This window comes from Schistocerca cancellata, chromosome 1 (genome assembly GCF_023864275.1).
Source record: "Schistocerca cancellata isolate TAMUIC-IGC-003103 chromosome 1, iqSchCanc2.1, whole genome shotgun sequence".
NCBI classification, from domain to species: Eukaryota; Metazoa; Arthropoda; class Insecta; order Orthoptera; family Acrididae; genus Schistocerca; species Schistocerca cancellata.
In genome coordinates, this window is record NC_064626.1 from 1,153,786,402 (window position 1) to 1,153,808,020 (window position 21,619).

Here is a 21,619-nt window from a genome sequence, read left to right on the forward strand (position 1 = left end):
ATAACATCGAAAACTGTTGAGATTACAGCTTAATAAGTAATTCAACTGGGATGAGCATACCACACAACTGCTGCCACTTCGTTTGTACACGTGTATTTACGTTTAGCTTTCACGTTACCGTGCAACCTCTGTGGTACAACTGCAAAGGTCGATATACGTACTCATGAAGTCGATTTAGGTTTATTTACGCCATGATGACGTAGTGTTACGTCACTATGACGTAGGGCTCTCCTCACCTAGCGTGAGACGAATGCTACCCAGGTTTTTGTGGCCGCGGCAGCCAACAGAACACGGGCGAGTGCACGGCAGCCAGCCGGCTGCGCGCAGCCAGTGGCGAGCTGCGGGTCTCGCAAAGAGCGTGTATAGCTGCCTCAGTCTCCGCGCACATGTCCGAGCAGCCACACCTTGTCTGCACCTGGAGCCAAAAGTCGGGATGGTTTTCGACACCGAGGAATTTATTCAAGAAATTGAAAGACGAAGAGCAATCTGGTACGTACATTATGAGGAGTACAGTGACCGTGACGTAAAGATTTGTAGCCATCTCTTTCTCGCACATAATAATGTAAAACACAGCACGCTTTTATTATGGGAATTGCAAATTCTTTCCGAACATCCACAGGGCGATGAAAAATTCTCTATTTATTTGCCAGAATGCCACACGTGCATTCTATAAATATCCTAGCCAGAGACAGTCGGTACTTAAGGATACTTTTTTGGCTGTTAAACTCCTTTCTCCATAAGGACGCATTAAATTTTGAGACTTACCAAACGCCTCGTCTCCGACAATGACGCACGGCATCGGTATTCCATTGTTTGATATTGAGCGTTTCTCTGGTATTTGTAAATTTTTATTTAAGATTTTTTCATACAGAACTGGTTTCTTAAAAATAGATGAGTCATTATATTTTCCATATGCTCCAACATCCACGTAAGTGAATTTATAATCTGCATCACATAAACCAAATAAAACGATCGAAAAATAATTTTTGTAATTATACACTACTGGCCATTAAAATTGCTACACCAAGAAGAAATGCAGATGATGAACGGGTATTCATTGGACAAATATACTATACTAGAACGGACATGTGATTACATTTTCACGTAATTTGGGTGCATAGACCCTGAGAAATCAGTACCCAGAACAGCTACCTCTGGCCGTAATAACGGCCTTCATACGCCTGGGCATTGAGTCAAACAGAGCTTGCATGGCGTGTACAGGTACAGCTGCCCATGCAGCTTCAACACGATACCTCAGTTCATCAAGAGTAGTGACTGGCGTATTGTGACGAGCCAGTTGCATGGCCACGATTGACCAGACGTTTTCAATTCGTGAGAGATCTGGAGAATGTGCTGGCCAGGACAGCAGTTGAACGTTTTCTGTACCCAGAAAGGCCCGTACAGGACCTGCAACATGCGGTCGTGCATTATCCTTCTGAAATGTAGGGTTTCGCAGGGATCGAATGAAGGGTAGAGCCACGGGTCGTAACACATCTGAAATGTAACGTCCACCGTTCAAAGTGTCGTCAATGCGAACAAGAGGTGACCGAGACGTGTAACCAATGGCACCCCATACCATCACGCCAGGTGATACGCCAGTATGACGATGAACGAATACACGCTTCCAATATGCGTTCACCGCGATGTCGCCAAACACGGATGCGACCATCCTGATGCTGTAAATAGAACCTGGATTCATCCGAAAAAAAGAACGTTCTGCCATTCGTGCACCCAGGCTCGTCGACGAGTACACCATTGCAGGCGCTCCTGTGTGTGATGCAGCGTCAAGGGTAACCGCAGCCATGGTATCCGAGCTGATAGTCCATGCTGCTCCAAACGTCGGCGAACTGTTCGTGCAGATGCTTGTTGTCTTGCAAACGTCCCCATCTGTTGACTCAGGGATCGAGACGTGGCTGCACGATCCGTTACAGCCATGCGGATAAGATGCCTGTCATCTCGACTGCTAGTGATACGAGGCCGTTGGGATCCAGCACGGCGTTCCGTATTACCTTCCTGAACCCACCGTTTCCATATTCTGCAAACAGTCATTGGATCTCGACCAACGCGAGCAGCAATGTCGCGATATGATAAACCTCAATCGCGACAGGCTACAATCCGACTTTTATCAAAGTCGGAAACGTGATGGTACGCATTTCTCCTTCTTACACGAGGCATCACAACAACGTTTCACCAGGCAACGCCGGTCAACTGCTGTTTGTGTATGAGAAATCGGTTGGAAACTTTCCTCATGTCAGCACGTTGTAGGTGTCGCCACCGGCGCCAACCTTGTGTGAGTGCTCTGAAAAGCTAATCGTTTGCATATCACAGCATCTTCTACCTGTCGGTTAAATTTCGCGTCTGTAGCACGTCATTTTCGTGGTGTAGCAATTTTAATGGCCAGTAGTGTAATAAATTGAACCTGAATGACGGTGTTTTATTACTCTGATATGTTTCCAGTCAATGGCACCGATACAATTGGGAAAGTCTGCATATTTATTAAGTCCATTTGCTATTTCAATCCATTTTTCTTCATTTAATTCTGGATACGCAGTATGTCTCATTTTGTCCCAAATCGCCGAGCAAGTTTCATGTATGATTTCTCCGACAGTAATACATCCGATCCGAAAATTGTGATTCAGTGCTGCCATAGTACATACTGTAGGCTTAGCCAAATATCTGAAACGAAATTTATGTTCATATGAAAAAATGAATACCATGTACTTCTGCCAGGAATTTTATTGCATTATTATAATAGATTAGTCATATTAACATCCCTAGTTTCATCCCATCGGCGCCGCTAACAGAGACTTTTTTGGCAGGCAAATATCTACAGCAGAATTGGAAGAATATTAGGACAAGTTTCAGCAGGGAATTAAAACGCAGAGCAGGTGCCAAAAGTGGATCAGCAACTTTGGGTAAAAGCCCTTACCTGTATTTCGAGCAATTACAGTTTCTTAAGGAAACTGTTGTAGACAATACAACTCAAGATAGCCTGGATGAAACTGACGTTGCTGAAAGTAACTATGGGGGATGTGGCCTTCAAAGTCCTTCTTCCTAGAAAGAAGCAGAAAAGTAACGACGACAGATTGATTGATGTACTACAACAGAGTATCCCACTGAGGGAGGAGCGTGAAAGGAACCAAGAATCTGATTCAGATGGACTATTTCTGCTTTCATTACTAGAAGACATGAAAGAGATTCCGGAACAACGCAAGCTTACTACCAAACTGGAGATTACTGACGTCATAAAACGAGCACAAATGCTTCCACTACGGATTCATCACCAAGGCTATTCTAATTATGCGTCAGAACCAACAGTGACCGGAGCATATAGCCGTAGGTATGAACCAGAAGCCTCGAGTAGACGGCAGTTTCAGCATGGATGCGTACTACAGCCAAATGATGGTCGAGCAGATTTCAGGAGAGGGCAGAAGGAAAGTCGCCGTGATTATTCTACGCTTAATACATACAGACAGGACACTGCCGCCGAATACGATGAGCTGTCATCGCTCACCGACTCGACTGTGTCAACTCAGAATTCTGAAATACTTTATCTGTTCCATTCATCAGTACTACAACAACTTAAATATTAATATTCTTTATAAATATTTTTATAATTTAGTACATAAAATTAAAATAATTATGTCAAATCATCATACATGTTGTATTATTTTCAAACTATCACTTCTGTTTTCAGACTTCGTCCGTTTTCAGTTCCTTCAAATTCGTAACATTAGAATTGAAGGGCCAGGGGAGAAACCGATGATAATTCAATAATTTTTTCACACAAATTTGGCGTTTTACTGCTTTGAAGTTCTTTAATTGTACATTTTCTAATACGAGCGACCGTTATTAGTCAGCGACATAAATCTTTGGTGTTGACAGTTGCTGCAGAATTTGGAAAGGGCAAGTACTATTTTTTTCTCTAACAAGAATTCCGTAAATTTTGACTTATCGTTTTAACACCTGACCAATTATTTTCAAATATTATTAAAAATGAACTATCATATTTGTTTTTGAACTCACCTCAAAGTAATCAACAATTTTTCTACCGAACTTACACAAGCTCGCATTCGAGTGTCAGTACCCGTTATGGAATTTCTTATATTTTCCAGAAAGTTATCAAAAGTTTCCACTGACATTCTTGTATAGTTAAAAAAACGATCTGGACATTTCGGAGTTCCTTGAAGTAATTTTTAAATAAACCCTTTGTGTGTCGCTCCAGCAATAGAGGATGAATCCAGTAGCTCTGTTTGGCTCTGCATTTCTTCTGAGACAAAAGGTGGACAATTATCGCGTCTTCCATGTCCACCTCGCTCGGCCAATTCGTCACGACTGGCCGTCAGCTGGCTGCTCAAAATTGCGCCTGCGCCTGCCGCACCAAACAGCCACACTGCAACTAGACAGAAGCGGGAAGAGGCGCAGCTTATACGTAATTCCAGCTCTGTGCATGCGCGTCAAGCTGGCTGGCAGCTGCTTAAACGAACTTTGTGTTTCGTGCGCATGGGCAACGCTAGAGAAGCTAATTCCTCCATTCCAGTTACTGAAACATTCTCCAAAAATGTCAGCTGACCGTTTTTCTGCCGCAGAGAATGAGTAGCACATTTCGTGGAACATGGCTGACGCCACGCTGAAAAACAAAATTAAAAATTAGATAATTTGGGTAGAAATCGGGAGAAAAATGAATGAAAGTAAGAAGAAATGTTTTTTCTTATGTCCAATGTAATAAATTTGTAAATGTATTTGTACTGACAAGGGGACCCTCCATATTGTAAATCACGGATTTTGATGCGCTTCAAATGTGTTGAGAGGCACTTACCCTGAGTAACTGGCTATCCGGTGGTTTTAGCGACGGGCCTTGGTTTTTGAAAAATCGATTTGCATACCCGTAACATGACATATATACCAGGCAAGTCAGCGTAGCGCAGCGGTTAAGGTTCACGGCTACCGCACTGGAAATACTGTGTTCTTCTTCAAAATTACAAAGTTAGTCAGCTCTAAGGAATTTGCGACGATAGACGAAGTTTTAGCAGCTGCCGAACAATTCCGCATACAAACGAGAATACTCATGGAGTATTTCGACCTTGACTTCGTAATCAACACTGATCAAACTGGCTGCCAGTATCAGGTAACGTATAACAGATCACTTTCGGAAAAAGGAACGAAAACCTTTCTCGTCCGAAGAAAGATTATTATACTGCCCATTATACCATAACAGCCTCATATGTTTTTTTATGTATGCAAGAACCGTCCGGAAAATTTGGTCCTAACGTCCAAAAACGAGTAGATGAATTAACTGGGAAATACAGAAATGTAGTAGTGTCCTGCACAAAATCCTGGAAGTTCACGAAACTTGTGTACGAAGAATTTTTGCGTTCTTTAATTCTTCCGTAAGCGGAGGGCAAACGGATTCAACTTTATACGATCATATATTCACTGATGAAAGGAAAGCGAGGATCTGCACCGTAAAAGTGGTCTCACCAAAGCGCGCTTCTTATTGCCAGCCCTGCGATGTTTATTTTTACCGACAGGTGAAAATCTTCACGAAAGTTATTCAAGAGTGCTCCCGACTTGATGAAAGACAATAGAGAGATCGCTCCTAGGGAAAATTCGATAAAGTTACATTCGCTAATCCTACATCAATTCAGCGCACCTAATTTTGAAAGCATTGTTAGATACGCATGGTTTGCATCGAAATCAGCGGATGAAAGAGAAATCTTTTTGAGTGCAAAAGACTTGTGTTTCCCGGTATCGCTCATGAAGAAACCGTGTGCCTGCAAGACGGTTGCTTTCATAACATGCGCGTGGTGCTGCGAAAATTTGTGCTTCGGTTGTTTCTATGATAAGTATCACCCACAATATTGTTCTGGCACATCGAGCAATGTGGACGGTGAAAAACAAGATTTTGTAATATTGTACGACAGAAAAAGTTAATAACTGAATATATCTTCATAATTTCGCATACATTGCACTGTTTGTTGATATGTTTTGAAATAAAATTAAAAAATTCGGACGAAAAAGTACACCAACAGGATTCGAACACGGTACCTCCCGCACGGCAGCCGTGAAGCTTTACCACTGCGCTACGCTGACTTTCTCGAATTAAATGTAATGTTAACGGAATTCAAAGCACGCAATGAACTTCAAAATCGATTTTCTCAAAAACCAAGGCCCGTCGCTAGAAAACCGGATAGCCACGTACTCAGGGCAAATGCCTCTACAACATATTTGAAGCGCATCAAAATCCATGATTCACAGTATCGAGGGTCCCCTTGTAAGCCTTTAAACACATTTATAATGAGAGGGATGTTGTTGTTATTGTGATCAGTACTGTGAACAACGATTAAATTTCGCTCATTTGAAGTAATCAGTGAATCCGCTCATCGCGGTGAATCCCTCACCTTTGCCGGAATCGCCGCCACCGACCATATTGCCCTTGGGCAGTTCTTCCGTTTCTTATACAGGGTGTTACAAAAAGGTACGGTCAAACCTTCAGGAAACATTCCTCACACACAAATAAAGAAAAGATGTTATGTGGACATGTGTCCGGAAACGCTTAATTTCCATGTTAGAGCTCATTTTAGTTTCGTCGGTATGTACTGTACTTCCTCGATTCACCACCAGTTGCCCCAATTGAACGAAGGTAATGTAGACTTCGGTGCTTGTGTTGACATGCGACTCATTGCTCTACAGTACTAGCATTGTTGGTGATGTCTTGATTGGGCCCCATGTTCTTCCACCTACGCTCAATGGAGCACGTTATCATGATTTCATACGGGATACTCTACCTGTGCTGCTAGAACATGTGCCTTTACAAGTACGACACAACATGTGGTTCATGCACGATGGAGCTCTTGCACATTTCAGTCGAAGTGTTCGTACGCTTCTCAACAACAGATTCGGTGACCGATGGATTGGTAGAGGCGGACCAATTCCATGGCCTCCACGCTCTCCTGACCTCAACCCTCATGACTTTCATTTATGGGGGCATTTGAAAGCTCTTGTCTACGCAACCCCGGTACCAAATGTAGAGACTCTTCGTGCTCGTATTGTGGACGGCTGTGATACAATACGCCATTGTCCAGGGTGGATGTATGTATCCTCGCTAACGGAGGACATTTTCAACATTTCCTGTAACAAAGTGTTTGAAGTCACGCGGGTACGTTCTGTTGCTGTGTGTTTCCATTCCATGATTAATGTGATTTGAAGAGATGTAATACAATGAGCTCTAGCATTGAAAGTAAGCGTTTCCGGACACATGTCCACGTATTTTCTTTCTTTGTGTGTGAGGAATGCTTCCTGAAAGTTTGGCCGTACCTTTTTGTAACACCCTGTATATCTGTGTTATATGGCAACGGGAACTCGCATTCCTCCGCTCCGGGGAACAAATTTAAGATGTTATAAGCCCCTTCTTGTTCACGGTGTAAGGACAATTACGTAACTGCTTTGCGCTTCGTGAGCACTCTTCCCAATAGTACACAATCTTCCTTCTCTTCCCTAATTTCCACGTACTTTTGAAGCGCCAAAATTAACAGGTTATCATGCGGCGGTACGGGGTTGTGCGCTGCGTTGCGATTCAATTATTGATGTCCACCTACCTCAGTATAACGTCCATTCACCAACCGTTGCTCTGCATTCATAGGTACTATGTAGACGATGAGAAAAGCAGCGTTGAAGAAAACCACCGTCCACACTTACGATTACTAAGTCCGCATAACTCAAGTAACAAAATAAACCTGTAAATCTCTATTAATAACGGGCAAAGTGGGTGCTTCCTCCCTTCATTGAAAATGTTTGTTTGTAGATACTGATGTTTTATTACGGTCCTTTTCATTTTTGGTGTCACCAAGCCCACATTTACGTTGTTAGTACATCTACTACTAGTTCGTGCAGCTTATATCCCACGTAAGACAGCCGGAAATGAGCTAAGTCCAACCCGAAATATTACTTGATTCACACAGGCAATACTTTGTTACAAAACGAGTTCACATTCGATCCTTTTCAGTGGTTTCTTCGAAAGAAGATGCTCGCCAAAATGTCATAGATGCATACGGAACACGCCACGCAGAATATTCACAAATGCCGATAGTTTCACACGCGGTTTATTCTGCAACCAACATTCCAAAACCAATCAAAACTTCACCGAAATGTCTGTAATTGCATCTGCTAGCACGGCGATATAAACCGAGCGCGATTTAACTGTCCTTTCTCCATCTTACAGACAATTTTTTCAGACACAATTAAAATGACCCTCTTGTCCGACAGCGACTCCACGACTGACTGAATGCCGTCGCTTACAGAGCATATAACTCATTCAATTACGCGGGAAAGACTTTTCTCTCATTGGTTGATCAAAACGATTATCCAATCAGATTAACCTTTCATGATCAATTTTAGCGCGCAAACCGCTTTACTCCAATTAGCATTCGCAGATGCATCTACGTCATTTCATATTGCAAAATTTCACACAATGTTCCACAAAACCAAACGAAACGAAAATTAAAAGCAAACTATGCTTGAAATATACTTTAGAACTAAGTACCCTCTTACTATCTTTCTAGCTGCCTTATTACAAAAGCAAAGGCTCTTAGACATACGTCATCCACCAGTTAGGGGGATTCACCGTTTTCAGGACATCCTGGTTGCGTAACACTCGCTAGTTACGGATGGTGTAATACATTATAATATTGAAATTTGACGTATGTCCCCATATTCACATTCACTCTCACCTACTCACACCCTAACACCAAATATAAATATCAACTTTTAAACTATTATCTCCATTACGAAAGCAATATTATTACAAGTTTAGAATCAAAATTCCATAAAAATAACACTGAGGGTGCTGTTATTGTTTTCAAAAAACAAAGAAACTTAAACTGTCATGATTCCTATCTGAATTTACTTTACTAAGTATCGGTTAAGTGCTTTTTAATACGTTTTTTATGTTTCCAAAACTATTTAAGTTATACGCATGAAAATTTTACGCACTGTTCTTCTAAATTATACAAATTCCTATACCAAATTTGAAAACAAACAGATCATATTTGTTATAGTTATTTAGTTTCTTAGGTGAGATGAATAAGTTTACGCTCCACACAGCACAGTTCTCAGGGTCCGCACACCGCGACAGATGGCATTATGACGCCAGCAGCCGACTACACAACTGCCGGGGCTGGAGGCTTCATTGCCAGCCTCCAATACAGCTTGACAGCCGTGTAAAGAGCTGCGACGTTACAAACAAATCGATGAATGCACTGCATGTTTTGCCTTGAAAAATGTTCCTCGCAGAGCACTGGAATTCGCATCGCGCCGATGAACTACACAAAACGACTCTCATCTAGGGGGAAACTCCAGCACCCACTGACTTCCAACAAACTGTAAAAATGAATTCAAGCCTTTCGGAAAGTTTTTGTCTCTCTGATCCCCCTCCCCTTCCCCCAAGAAAAGTGTAAAGAGAAAAAGTTTCCGTTTACTAAATTTAGGATGTTGGTTTGGTAATAATTCAGCGTCATACGTGACATTTTAATTTATTACTTCACTGTTACTGACGCTATTGGCCGGAAAGTTTCCACACGTTATTGACATACACTACCGTAGGCGACTATAAAATTATGTTGCTGCACAACACACAGTTTAGGAGAAATGGCGTGATAATTATTGAGCAGCGCGAAAAATCAGCTTTTCTTGCAAGTTTATCTATTTCAATAACACGGAATTTTCTTTGAATTAAAGAAAGGTGTCAGAAGGTAGCTCTCGTATCACTGTTATTTACAGTTGTCAAATTATAATACGCACCACTTTCAGTTTTTCTGTTCCAACGCGTATCAGCTCGCACCTGGGAAAACTCGCGCAGCATCCCATGGTCCGGTGGAGCATAGGACTGCAACAAAGGATCGCCATTTTGTTCTGTATTCTGCTAGTATTTTCACTTCTTCACATCCTGTTCCTTGCTTTTGACCTTCTGCTTCAACTGAACGTCTCCTCGACAGCGGATGACGCAAGCGTATTCCACGGCACCCTGCGATAAATTTCCGCACCTAGGAAAACGAGGCTTTAGGCTGCACCAGTAGGAAAGTAGCCATGAATATGGATCCGTGAGCACTTTTGTTACTCTAGTGGTTTTGTCACAAGGTTAGCTACAAGTTTACAGTCGTTTATGTGCCTAGCCAATGCTCAGTATCTCAGCTGTATGGTAAGTCTTCCTTTCATTGTTTGTATTCTTTGAGCAACTTTCAAAAATAGAAAAAATAATTAGACAGACTTGTGTAATTATTTGTTACTCCTGAGTTTTGTCTTACTGGTAACATCCTTGACAAGGGACCTTAAATGACATCCGCTGCACTGAATACAATATTTATGTACTGTTTTTGACCATTTCGTTTGGTACATCACCAGTGTCACAAAACATTTAATTTTTCGGCTTACAAATGCCGGGTTCCTCCTCCTCTGATACCGATGTGACAGGGTGTGGCAACAATTTGTTTTCATGCGTATTTATTTACATTAGTGCTTGAATTACTGTTGCTGTTGGTTGAAGTCTGGGCCGCAGTTGCATACTGCTAATTAAATATGCTAACAGATTAATCGAGGGCATGAAAAACGGAAGGTGTTCAGTTGAGATACTACATAAAACAGAAAAGTTCTTCAGGTGATCAGTAGCAGCTGTTCCCCAAATTACTGGTAATAGGTTTTATGTGTAGTATAGGATACAGGGGAAAATGTGGATGGTACGAAAGGTTGTAACAAGGTTTCACTGGGTGGCTGTTTGACAATAATAAGCTATTCTTCTGTGTTAAAAATATGGCTCGGACTGTTGTTATTCTGATAGATTCTAATACTCAAATAGTATTTACAGTCAATGTTCTCTTAAATATTTGTTATTTTTATGTAATTAAAGCTAAAACAATAATTAAATATCAAGATTTGGTCACGTGATCGAAGGCGCTCTGTTATTCGTTGATGCTCTGGTGGACTAGGAGTAAGACGAAACTACACGTGCGTTGTAGGGTGTCAGCCGAAGTTACAAGTACAATTTTAAGTAACAAAAGAAAGGAATTTTGTGAACCCTGATAGTGGAAACCTTCCGAAAGTTGACGCACTTACACTCCTTCCCATTTAGAGCGGCGATATGTGCAACAACAGACATTTTTTTCCTTGCTCCCTGCAAGATCATTGGACTTGCTCAAAAGTAAGGAACTGTAGAACTTTAGCAAATGGGTCAGTATATTACAACTAGATTCTTGACCATCAGTCACGAGCTACGACCCAAAGTACAATAAAATTATTCTTGGCAAATCTTAGTGCTGATTTCCTATATAGAACACACTCAGCAGAGATACAGGTATCAAGAGGCGGTCAGTGGCGCAACGAAAAACGCGTCCGCGCGGGCGAGAGAGAGAGAGAGAGAGAGAGAGAGAGAGAGAGAAAGAGAGAGATAACACATCTGACTGCGGATAATAAAGTCACATGTTCGAATCATGGGAGGATCAAACATTTTTAATAAACGTTTTCCACGAAACACGAAAACAACGGTAGCAAAAACGGATTGTAGCAGTTGTTTCGATAATGGGATGTATTACATATAGCTTCACATTAATCTTAGTCCGCGAAATGGACAACAGAGGATAAATTCGTTTAGTTTGCAAAGAAACAATTAACTTTTTTTTAAATGTATTACTGGTAGTGAAAGTATCACCACACGCCCGTAGTACAAGGTGTATGACGATGAGGGTTTCTCTACGGACATATATAAAACTTGTATAACATGAAGCTAATTCAAACGTAAGATCTGTGATGTTTGTGAGTGTAAACTAACGCCAGTGCCTGAAGCAGACTTGCTTCATCTTTGTGTGAGATGATGAAACTTCAAAGGGTTTAAAATATAAGGATCCTAGCTGGGCAGTAAGGAGATGAAAAACATTGTTTCTAATAAAGTAAAAAGTGTGTGGTCCCGTTAACTAGAAAATGTCTTTTTGAACGTCTCGTGTGTGAACAGCGACTGCAAATGTAAGCGCATGTAAAGAGCGAGAAAACACAAACATACTCTTGTTTCCGATCGGTGTGGCTAAGTTCCGTAAGTGTGATTTGGTTTACACATGAGAGGACTGTCGAGCCGTTTTACAAATAAGTTAAAAATATTCTTTCTGGCTGGATTCGAGTCAGTGATCTGTGGACGTCATCTTCTAAAATTCGACGGTCTACCGTTCTAACAGCTGAGTTACCTAATTGCTACGGTGAACTTGGGTAGAAGAGTTGTCAAAAAAAAAAAAAAAAAAATTGTTCAAATGGCTCTGAGCACTATGGGACTTAACATCTGAGGTCATCAGTCCCCTAGAACTTAGAACTACTTAAACCTGACTAACCTAAAGACATCACACACATCCATGCCCGAGGCAGGATTCGAACCTGCGACCGTAGTGGTCGCGCGGTTCCAGACTAAAGCGCCTAGAACCGCTCGGCCACAGTGGCCGGCAAGAGTTGTCACATAGAGTTCCTTCCTTTTTAACAGTGAGAAAGCATATCTCGGAAGTAAATTAATGCCAGCTTGCAAGAGCAACACATTTTCAATTTAGTGAACTCATGCGTCGACGTGTTGGCAATTTGCCGGTACAGTGCAACAACAACATTTTGTGCATCTTCTCATTCAAAAACTTTTAGGAGTTTTGTATAGATGTATTTGTAGTGTGCGGTACTACACACCATTTGTAACCCATTTTTCCGACAAGTAAATACCAAAACAAGAGACCGAGCGAGGTGGCGCAGTGGTTAGCACACTGGACTCACATTCGGAAGGACGACGGTTCAAACCCGCGTCCGGCCATCCTGATTTAGGTTTTCCGTGATTTCCGTAAATCGCGTCAGGCAAATGCCGGGATGGTTACTTTGAAAGAATACGGCCGACTTTCTTCCCCATCCTTCCCTAATCCGATGGGATGTGTTCCCCTTCCCCAAATCAACCAACCAAAATAAGACATTATTGTCAATTAGCATAATGACTTTAGAAGCAGCGAGCTAGCCAGTGACATCATAGGCATCACATGACCCGAATAGAGCCTTCTGAAAAAAAAACATGTTAGGAGCATAAAATGACATAATTAATCATTTAAGACAATGCCTAGAAAACAGTCAAATATCCTATTGTTGGTTAGATAGACTTTTAAGGTACCGTAGGAGACAGAGGAAGGAATGCTGAGTCAGCTGAAAAGTAATTCTCAGTGTTGAACTGGTGGCTTAAACACAATGTGGTTTATGGAACAGGAGTGGTTATTCTCAGGGAATGTGAGGTCTTTGAAAGATTTGAAATCTTATTGGTTTCACTTGCTGTGGAGATTGGGCGAAGGGAATTTCTGAGACGTAAGAGAAATATTGCGTACAAAGATAATTCGGAGGTTGGCAGGGGGAGAGCAGCTATTCTTTAAATTGGGAGGAGTACAGGAATATAACTGAATGCAGATGTTACGTATTAGTAAAGACGGAGGCCACACTGGCACACAACTTCAGGAAATCAGAGGCTTCAAACTGAGGACACTTCAGATGTGGGAGCAATTAACAACAAGGAAATACTCATGCTAAAAATTTTATTCTCTGACTGCGATTTTTTTGACGTCGGCTGTATTAGGGATAGATATTGCGTTGTATTGTATGGAGCTGGGTAACTAGAAACGACGGAGAGGCTTCGTCCCAGCCGAAGCCCTCAGTGGTTCACAACCCCAGAACGGGCTACAGCAGTCCACTCACCCCACCGCCGCCCCACACCGAACCCAGGGAGACGAGTGTAGCCTCAATGTTTGCGTGGTAGACTAATTAAGAAATTATGGTGTACGTGTAGGCGGAGAAAAGGCGGGGAAAGTGTTTGCGCAGCAGTCGCCGATAGTGTAACTGAGGCAGAATAAGGGGAACCAGCCGGCATTCGCCGAGACATGGAAAATCGCCTTAAAAACCATCCAAAGACTGACCGTGACCGAGACACCGGACCTCGACATTAATCCGACAGGCGAATTCGTGCCGGCGACCGGCATGCCTTCCCGTCCGGAAAGGGATAGATATACTGCATATTAGTGACGTAGAAGGAAAATTTGTGCCGGACGCAATAAGCGGGAAATCCGGATCGTGTCCCGGTCCGGCACAAATTTTCATATTGTTTCACTAACATGTAGTATATCTATACCTAATACAGCCGATGTCAAAGAATTCGCAATGAGCGAATAAAATTTCGAATTATTTCGCACAGTTGTGTATATGAACAAGGTCTGTTCTTTTCAGACGTGGAAGTAAATATTCTCACGCAAGTACTCAAAACTATATGTGGTCCTGGACATCGATACTGTTGCATTATTTAAAATAAATTAGCCAGAAAGTAATATTGTGGTTGTATGACACAACTTCCTAATTTTGCATTCATTCGTTCATTTCACACGTCGGACTTTTTCATGTGGTGTTGATTTTTTTTAACTGTATAGGTTTCGCAGACAGTGTATCCCTTAAGCTGTAGCGTCTGTTCGTTTCATAGCCATGTCATCGAACAAAAATTTTTTGTTTAGGGCTACTATCACATATACCAGGACCTGCGTTCTAATCCGATTAGATTTGCACAATATATGCACTTATTATTTAATACACCGGGGCTGCGCCCTCAGCTCAGGAACGTAGATAGATTTGCAAACCGCTTGTTACGGGAATTGCGCCACATGAGGCCACACAAAAGCAACTGCTGCAAGTCAACGGACGCGCCTTGTGATCGTCAGTTCCAGGCGTGCTTCGCAGGCAACGACATCTGGTGAGTACACCGCAATTTACCCGCAATGTAGCTAACAGTTGACAATTGTAAAACGTGTGTAATCAGGGCTTATTTGTTTTCGTCGACTGACTGCCAAAGTAAGATATCGGAATACATTTTAGCGACCAAAATGAAACGCTGAGTCTCTGATGGTTAAAAATAAGAAATGTAATCAAACTTAAGCTGCACAAATGAAATACCAGCACCACTTCAAACTGGGTCGGTCGTTCGCAAACCACTATCGAGAATGAGCATAGATAATGCTAGGAAATGGCTGGCATTCTAATAGCGTAATAGTGTGAATAAAACTGTTTTTATTACCGCTAGTGGTATTCTCATCTCACTTTAATCAATCATAAGTAAGCGCATCAGTTACGTGTTTCGAATTTCCTGCATTCAGGCAGCGATTCACATTAGAGTAGTTTACTAGTTTATATGAAATAACTTTACTGTAACGTTTTTTATGGGTCGATATTCTTTTTGAGGGGTGAGTGTAAGATATATACAAAAGAAGTACAAATATTAACAATGTCCCTAGCTTTAAACTGTACCAAGCACACTCGTCATAAACTAGTGGAATTTCTGTCAAATTGTTGTAATCCAGATCAGACGCCCATTACAGATCCAGCGTGAAACTCCCATACAAAGAAGCGTGCCCAAGGTTATTACAAAAGCAAGTGTGGCTCCGAGCGAAAAGAGCTGCAACTTGCTGCCGAACACACACACACACACACACATCAACAAATGTTACAATAATTCCATTCTATTTAATTTTGCTCTAGCAGCAGTAGCACAGTTTTTGCATATTCATGCTGCTGCCACTGAATAGAAGCAGTGATCTAATAAGAATGGCCTTATGGATTTATGAAACAGTGAAAATGAAGAAATAACTTTTATTTTATGTAGCAGACCGTTATACATTTGTATTACGCAGTTTGTAGTGGAGGTTTCAAAGGATATTGGCCTTACTGACAGGAGATGGGCCTTTTTGCCTGGTATTATGTTAATGTACATTAAAGTTTTTCTGTATCTCTTTGAAATTCTTCCTTACATATTTACAAGTTTCTAGAATAAAAAGACTGGGGAGAGGAGTATTGAAGACTTCTGAAAGAGGATCCAGCAGGAGTCAGTCTGTTGTGCATGGTGCATGGCTCTTATAACTCTTTTTTGGGTCAAGGAGATGACTGAGCTAGCAGTTGTGCAAGTCCAGAATATAATTCCATACTGTAGAATACTGTGGAACTGTGCAAAGTATGCAATTCAAATAGTGTATGCAAGTAAACGTAGACTGTAGCATACTTTTTTTAGTGTTGTATTTATTTTTGTTGTGTGTGTCTGCCATTTAAAATCATGAAGCTCTAAGACTAAAAGTTTCTTTTCCAGTGAGAGTATAATTCCACTGGCGTTTATTGTCGCAGAGGTGTTGCAGGATTTCCCTTTTAAACAGTGATTAAGATCAGTTTTTTGGGTGTGTTTATTACTGGTTTATTTCCTCCATAGCGGCCGGCCGGGGTGGCCGAGCGGTTCTAGGCGCTACAGTCTGGAACCGCGCGACCGCTACGGTCGCAGGTTCGAATCCTGCCTCGGGCATGGATGTGTGTGATTTCCTTACGTTAGTTAGGTTTAAGTAGTTCTACGTTCTTAGAAGTTAAGTCCCATAGTGCTCAGAGCCATTTGAACCATTTTATTTCCTCCATAGCACTCATTTATCTGGTCTGTAGCTTTATTTATGTTTCCTCACACCTGTGTTGGTGTTTTCCACGTAAGAAGGATGCTAGTGTCATCTGCAAACCAGGTAAGTATTTGCTATTCTGTGCTTGAATCTAGGTCATTTATGTTTAGAAAGGGAAGGATAGTCCCAAGAATGGATCCTTGAGGGATTCCGCCTTTGATTATTCCTGCATCTGAAAAATATGGTCTAGTGATTCATTTAGGTCATGTGTTATTACTACTTTCTGTTTCTGCTCTGTGAAGTAGTAGGAGAACCATTTTAATATGGTGCCTCTAATGCCATACTCCTGGAAATTTTCCAACAGGACTCTGTGGTCCAAGATGTGAAAAGCTTTGCTTCGATCTAAGAAAATACCAGGAGCATTTTGTTTATTATTCAGTGCTTCTAGAGCATTTTGCAAGAAGTTATATGTAGCACTAGTCATAGATTTATTTTTCCGAAAACCATGCTGGGCATCAGTGAGGATTTTGTTCTTATCCAAAAATTCCATTCACCTACTACACATGAGTCTTTCAGTGAGTTTGACAAAAAACTGATAATAAATTGATTGGTCTATAGTTTTCCACATTTTCTTCGTCAATTTTTTTTATGAATAGGGATCACTTTGGCAATTTTGAGACAGTCAGGATATGTTCCTCTGAGAAGGATGAGTTGATCGTTTCTACAAGGGGCGTTGCAATGTTCATAATACAATCCTTTATGATGAAGTCTGGAATACCATCAATTGCTGAGAGCATTTTTCTGTAGGTTCTTTCTATGTGACTGAAGTCATTTGGGGATGTTTCATAGAAACAGATAGAATGGAGGCTAGAATTTCCTTTGTTCTGTTGGTTGATTGGGCTATCTCTCTTATTATTCATTGTTAGATTTTTCTACTCTCTTCATAGTATTCCCTGAACAGATTTGCAATATCCTGTGGATCAGTAGTTCTCTTGTTGTTACGTTTCAGGTTGATATTTTCCTTTTTACTATTTCCTTCCTGTTTCATTGCTTTCCAGATTGCTTTGCTTTTCTTTTCTGACTCTGATATAAAATTATCATTGGCCATTATTTTTGCCTGATGTTTGACTTTTCTATGCACCTGACTGTATTTTGCATTATAACTGTTAAGGAGAGGGGATATGTTGTGGTTTCTTCAGTAACTGAGCAATCTTCTTTGCCTGTTGTTTGAGACTTTCCTTACCGCCTATGTTTTCAGAGGAAATGCTGTTTCAAAATAATAGCTGAAAATATCAGAGAACTTTTCAAACTTTTTGTTGGTGTCATTCACCTGAGAAATTTCTTCTGGCCTTTCTCTTGATAATAAGTGACTGAATGTGTCTACACTCTGTGTGTTGAACCTGCTTGCAATCACATTTATTTTCTGGTTTTGGATAGATAGTAAACAGCCTGAGAGGGTTACCACTTCGACTTTATGCTTACTAAAATTTATATTTACACATTTCGTTGTATAGAGTGTGTTAACAAATATTTGGTCTGTTGCAGTCGTAGAAGTTTTTGTAATTCTCTTTGTGGTTGTAATTGTTTGTTTTAAATTGAAAGTATCTGTTAGGTTGTGCTACAGATCTTGTCTCCTTCTTGTTGCAAGAAAGTCAGTGTTGAATCCCTCACACAGTACTATTGATTTCTTGCCTACATGTGACCTATGTAGTAATGTTTCATGTTGATTGATAAATGCCTCAAAGTTCCCGTTTGGAGAGTGATAGAGACACATGACAACTATATTTGCACCACAGATTTCTATAACTGTTGCTTCAAAATCTCTTTCTGCATTGAGATACTGAAAACTGTCAGCAGTTTTGAATTTCAGCCCACTTTTAGTTAAAACACCAGTACCTCCATTTTGTGATTTCTTCTACAGAAATAGTTTGCAAGTATGTAGCCTGGTACTGGAAAAGAAGAAATCTGATCTACTTTTAAAAAGTGTTCTGACAAACATAGAACACTGACAAAAGGTCGTTGTATGTTTATAGCAAAACCTCAATATCTAAAACCTTGTTTGTGATTGACTGAACATTCCGATGGTATATGGAGAGATACTTGTAACTGCAACTTATTTGCCTATTGGATTTTAAATTAACATCCAAATTTGATAAGGGTATTTTTATTACATCACATACCCCAGTTTTGTTTGGAGGGATTCAGTCCTAAAAAAATCATCTGTGCAGGTGCCTGGAATTTTCTTTTGTCTCATTGACTTACGAATGCTTTCTGCTCCTTGGATACACATCCATATGGCTGCCTCGTTACTGCCGCTCCGTTGTTGGCTTATTGCAACCCATCATTTCTGCAGGTTTCCTTAGCTTGCTCAGAATTGGTAGGTGCTTCCATTGTATAGTTTTCTGCTCATCTGGCATAGTGCTAAATGGTCCACTTCCAGCCCTGAGAGATGTGACTTCTGTGATCACACACTTTTTATTTATAGAATTATACACAACACATTTGTCGTTGAGGAGGGGTATAGCTTCGGAGATATCGTGCTTCAGATGCAATTTTTTACTTAACCGTTTCTAAAATATTGCGAGTAGTGAATTTCCTTCCCCTCGTCTGTTGAGACAGAGGCCGTGAGTTGTGTAGAATCTTTTTCCGAGTTCACTTACATCCACGAATGTTGCATTTTTAAATTGGCTGCAGATATATTACCGGAGGCCGTAGCAGACTGCAATTTGTAAGTAAAAATAACTAATTATAATTACTATACATATTCACAAAATCATTTAAGCAAGTAATTTACCTTTTTAAATCGTATTTATGAATCCGGTGTCGGCTACCCAAAGACAATTCAATGCTGCTGCCGCCTATCCCATCTTAAATTGCAATTTCAATTACAGGCACTTTGCCCTACATTTCCACTTACGTTTCATTTTATAAACACAAACTTTCAGCTATTCCTTCAAACATTATTATCGAGATCAGGGGTCAGACTTTTTTGGCGAAGTGCCAATACTGACCCTACGGGGCGGCACTTGCCTCCACGTTGAAGAAATGTATGATGAAATCAAAGAAATTATTCGGATAGTGAAGGGAGACGAAAATTTAATAGTCATGGGTGACTGGAATTCGGTAGTAGGAAAAGAGAGAGAAGGAAACATAGTAGGTGAATATGGGCTGGGGCTAAGAAATGAAAGAGGAAGCCGCCTGGTAGAATTTTGCACAGAGCACAACTTAATCATAGCTAACACTTGGTTCAAGAATCATAAAAGAAGGTTGTATACATGGAAGAAGCCTGGAGATACTGACAGGTTTCAGATAGATTATATAATGATAAGACAGAGATTTAGGAACCAGGTTTTAAATTGTAGGACGTTTCCAGGGGTAGATGTGGACTCTGACCACAATCTATTGGTTATGAACTGTAGACTAAAACTGAAGAAACTGCAAAAAGGTAGGAATTTAAGGAGATGGGACCTGGATAAACTGACTAAACCAGAGGCTGTACAGAGTTTCAGGGAGAGCATAAGGGAACAACTGGCAAGAATGGGGGACAGAAATACAGTGGAAGATGAATGGGTAGCTTTGAGGGATGTAGTAGTGAAGGCAGCAGAGGATCAAGTAGGTAAAAAGACGAGGGCTAATAGAAAGCCTTGGGTAACAGAAAAAATATTGAATTTAATTGATGAAAGGAGAAAATATAAAAATGCAGTAAATGAAGCAGGCAAAAAGGAATACAAACGTCTCAAAAATGAGATCGACAGGAAGTGCAAAATGGCTAAGCAGGGATGGCTAGAGGACAAATGTAAGAATGCAGAGGCTTATCTCACTAGGGGTAAGATAGATACAGCCTACAGGAAAATTAAAGAGACCTTTGGAGAAAAGAGAACCACTTGTATGAATATCAAGAGCTCAGATGGAAACCCAGTTCTAAGCAAAGAAGGGAAAGCAGAAAGGTTGAAGGAGTATATAGAGGGTCTGTACAAGGACGATGTACTTGAGGACAATATCATGGAAATAGGAGAGGATGTAGATGAAGATGAAATGGGAGATACGATACTACGTGAAGAGTTTGACAGAGCACTGAAAGACCTGAGTCGAAACAAGGCTCCGGGAGTAGACAACATTCCATTAGAACTACTGACAGCCTTGGGAGAGCCAGTCCTGACAAAACTCTACCATCTGGTGAGGAAGATGTATGAGACAGGTGAAATACCCTCAGACTTCAAGAAGAATATAATAATTCCAATCCCAAAGAAAGCAGGTGTTGACAGATGCGAAAATTACCGAACAATCAGTTTAATAAGCCACAGTTGCAAAATACTAACGCGAATTCTTTACAGACCAATGGAAAAACTAGTAGAAGCCGACCTCGGGGAAGATCAGTTTGGATTCCATAGAAGTATTGGAACACGTGAGGCAATACTGACCCTACGACTTATCTTAGAAGCTAGATTAAGGAAAGGCAAACCTACGTTTCTGGCATTTGTAGACTTAGAGAAAGCTTTTGACAATGTTGACTGGAATACTCTCTTTCAAATTCTGAAGGTGGCAGGGGTAAAATACAGGGAGCGAAAGGCTATTTACAATTTGTACAGAAACCAGAAACATGAAAGGGAAGCAGTGGTTGGGAAGGGAGTGAGACAGGGTTGTAGCCTTTCCCCAATGTTATTCAATCTGTATATTGAGCAAGCAGTGAAGGAAACAAAAGAAAAATTCGGAGTAGGTATTAAAATCCATGGAGAAGAAATAAAAACTTTGATGTTTGCCGATGACGTTGTAATTCTGTCAGAGACAGCAAAGGACTTGGAAGAGCAGTTGAACGGAATGGATAGTGTCTTGAAGGGAGGATATAAGATGAACATCAACAAAAGCAAGACGAGGATAAAGGAATGTAGTCGAATTAAGTTGGGTGATGCTGAGGGAATTAGATTAGGAAATGAAACACTTGAAGTAGTAAAGGAGTTTTGCTATTTGGGGAGCAAAATAACTGATGATGGTCGAAGTAGAGAGGATATAAAATGTAGACTGGCAATGGCAAGGAAAGCGTTTCTGCAGAAGAGAATTTTGTTAACATCTAGTGTAGATTTAAGTGTCAGGAAGTCGTTTGTGAAAGTATTTGTATGGAGTGTAGCCATGTAGGGATGTGAAACATGGACGATAAATAGTTTGGACAA

At 40.8% G+C, this 21,619-nt stretch overlaps 2 protein-coding genes across 2 annotated transcripts in view; both read left to right on the forward strand.

The window, feature by feature from the left end:
• The first annotated feature begins 378 nt into the window (after positions 1-378).
• LOC126136425 (uncharacterized) lies at positions 379-3,593 on the forward strand. The gene is made up of 2 exons (XM_049915206.1): positions 379-489; positions 2,820-3,593. The coding sequence occupies exon 2, from the start codon at positions 2,997-2,999 to the stop codon at positions 3,591-3,593; it is 597 nt and encodes a 198-aa protein (XP_049771163.1). The 5' UTR covers positions 379-489; positions 2,820-2,996.
• An 11,137-nt stretch (positions 3,594-14,730) lies between these two features.
• LOC126093250 (serine/threonine-protein phosphatase 6 regulatory ankyrin repeat subunit C-like) overlaps positions 14,731-21,619 on the forward strand; it is a 289,268-nt gene continuing 282,379 nt past the window's right edge. The window contains exon 1 of the mRNA XM_049908709.1: positions 14,731-14,779. The gene's annotated coding sequence lies outside the window, so the exon portion shown is untranslated. The remainder of the gene's footprint in view (positions 14,780-21,619) is intronic.

Coding starts and splice junctions, on each gene's coding strand:
- LOC126136425 (XM_049915206.1), top strand. CDS start 2,997: ATGAAACTGACGTTGCTGAAAGTAACTATGGGGGATGTGGCCTTCAAA.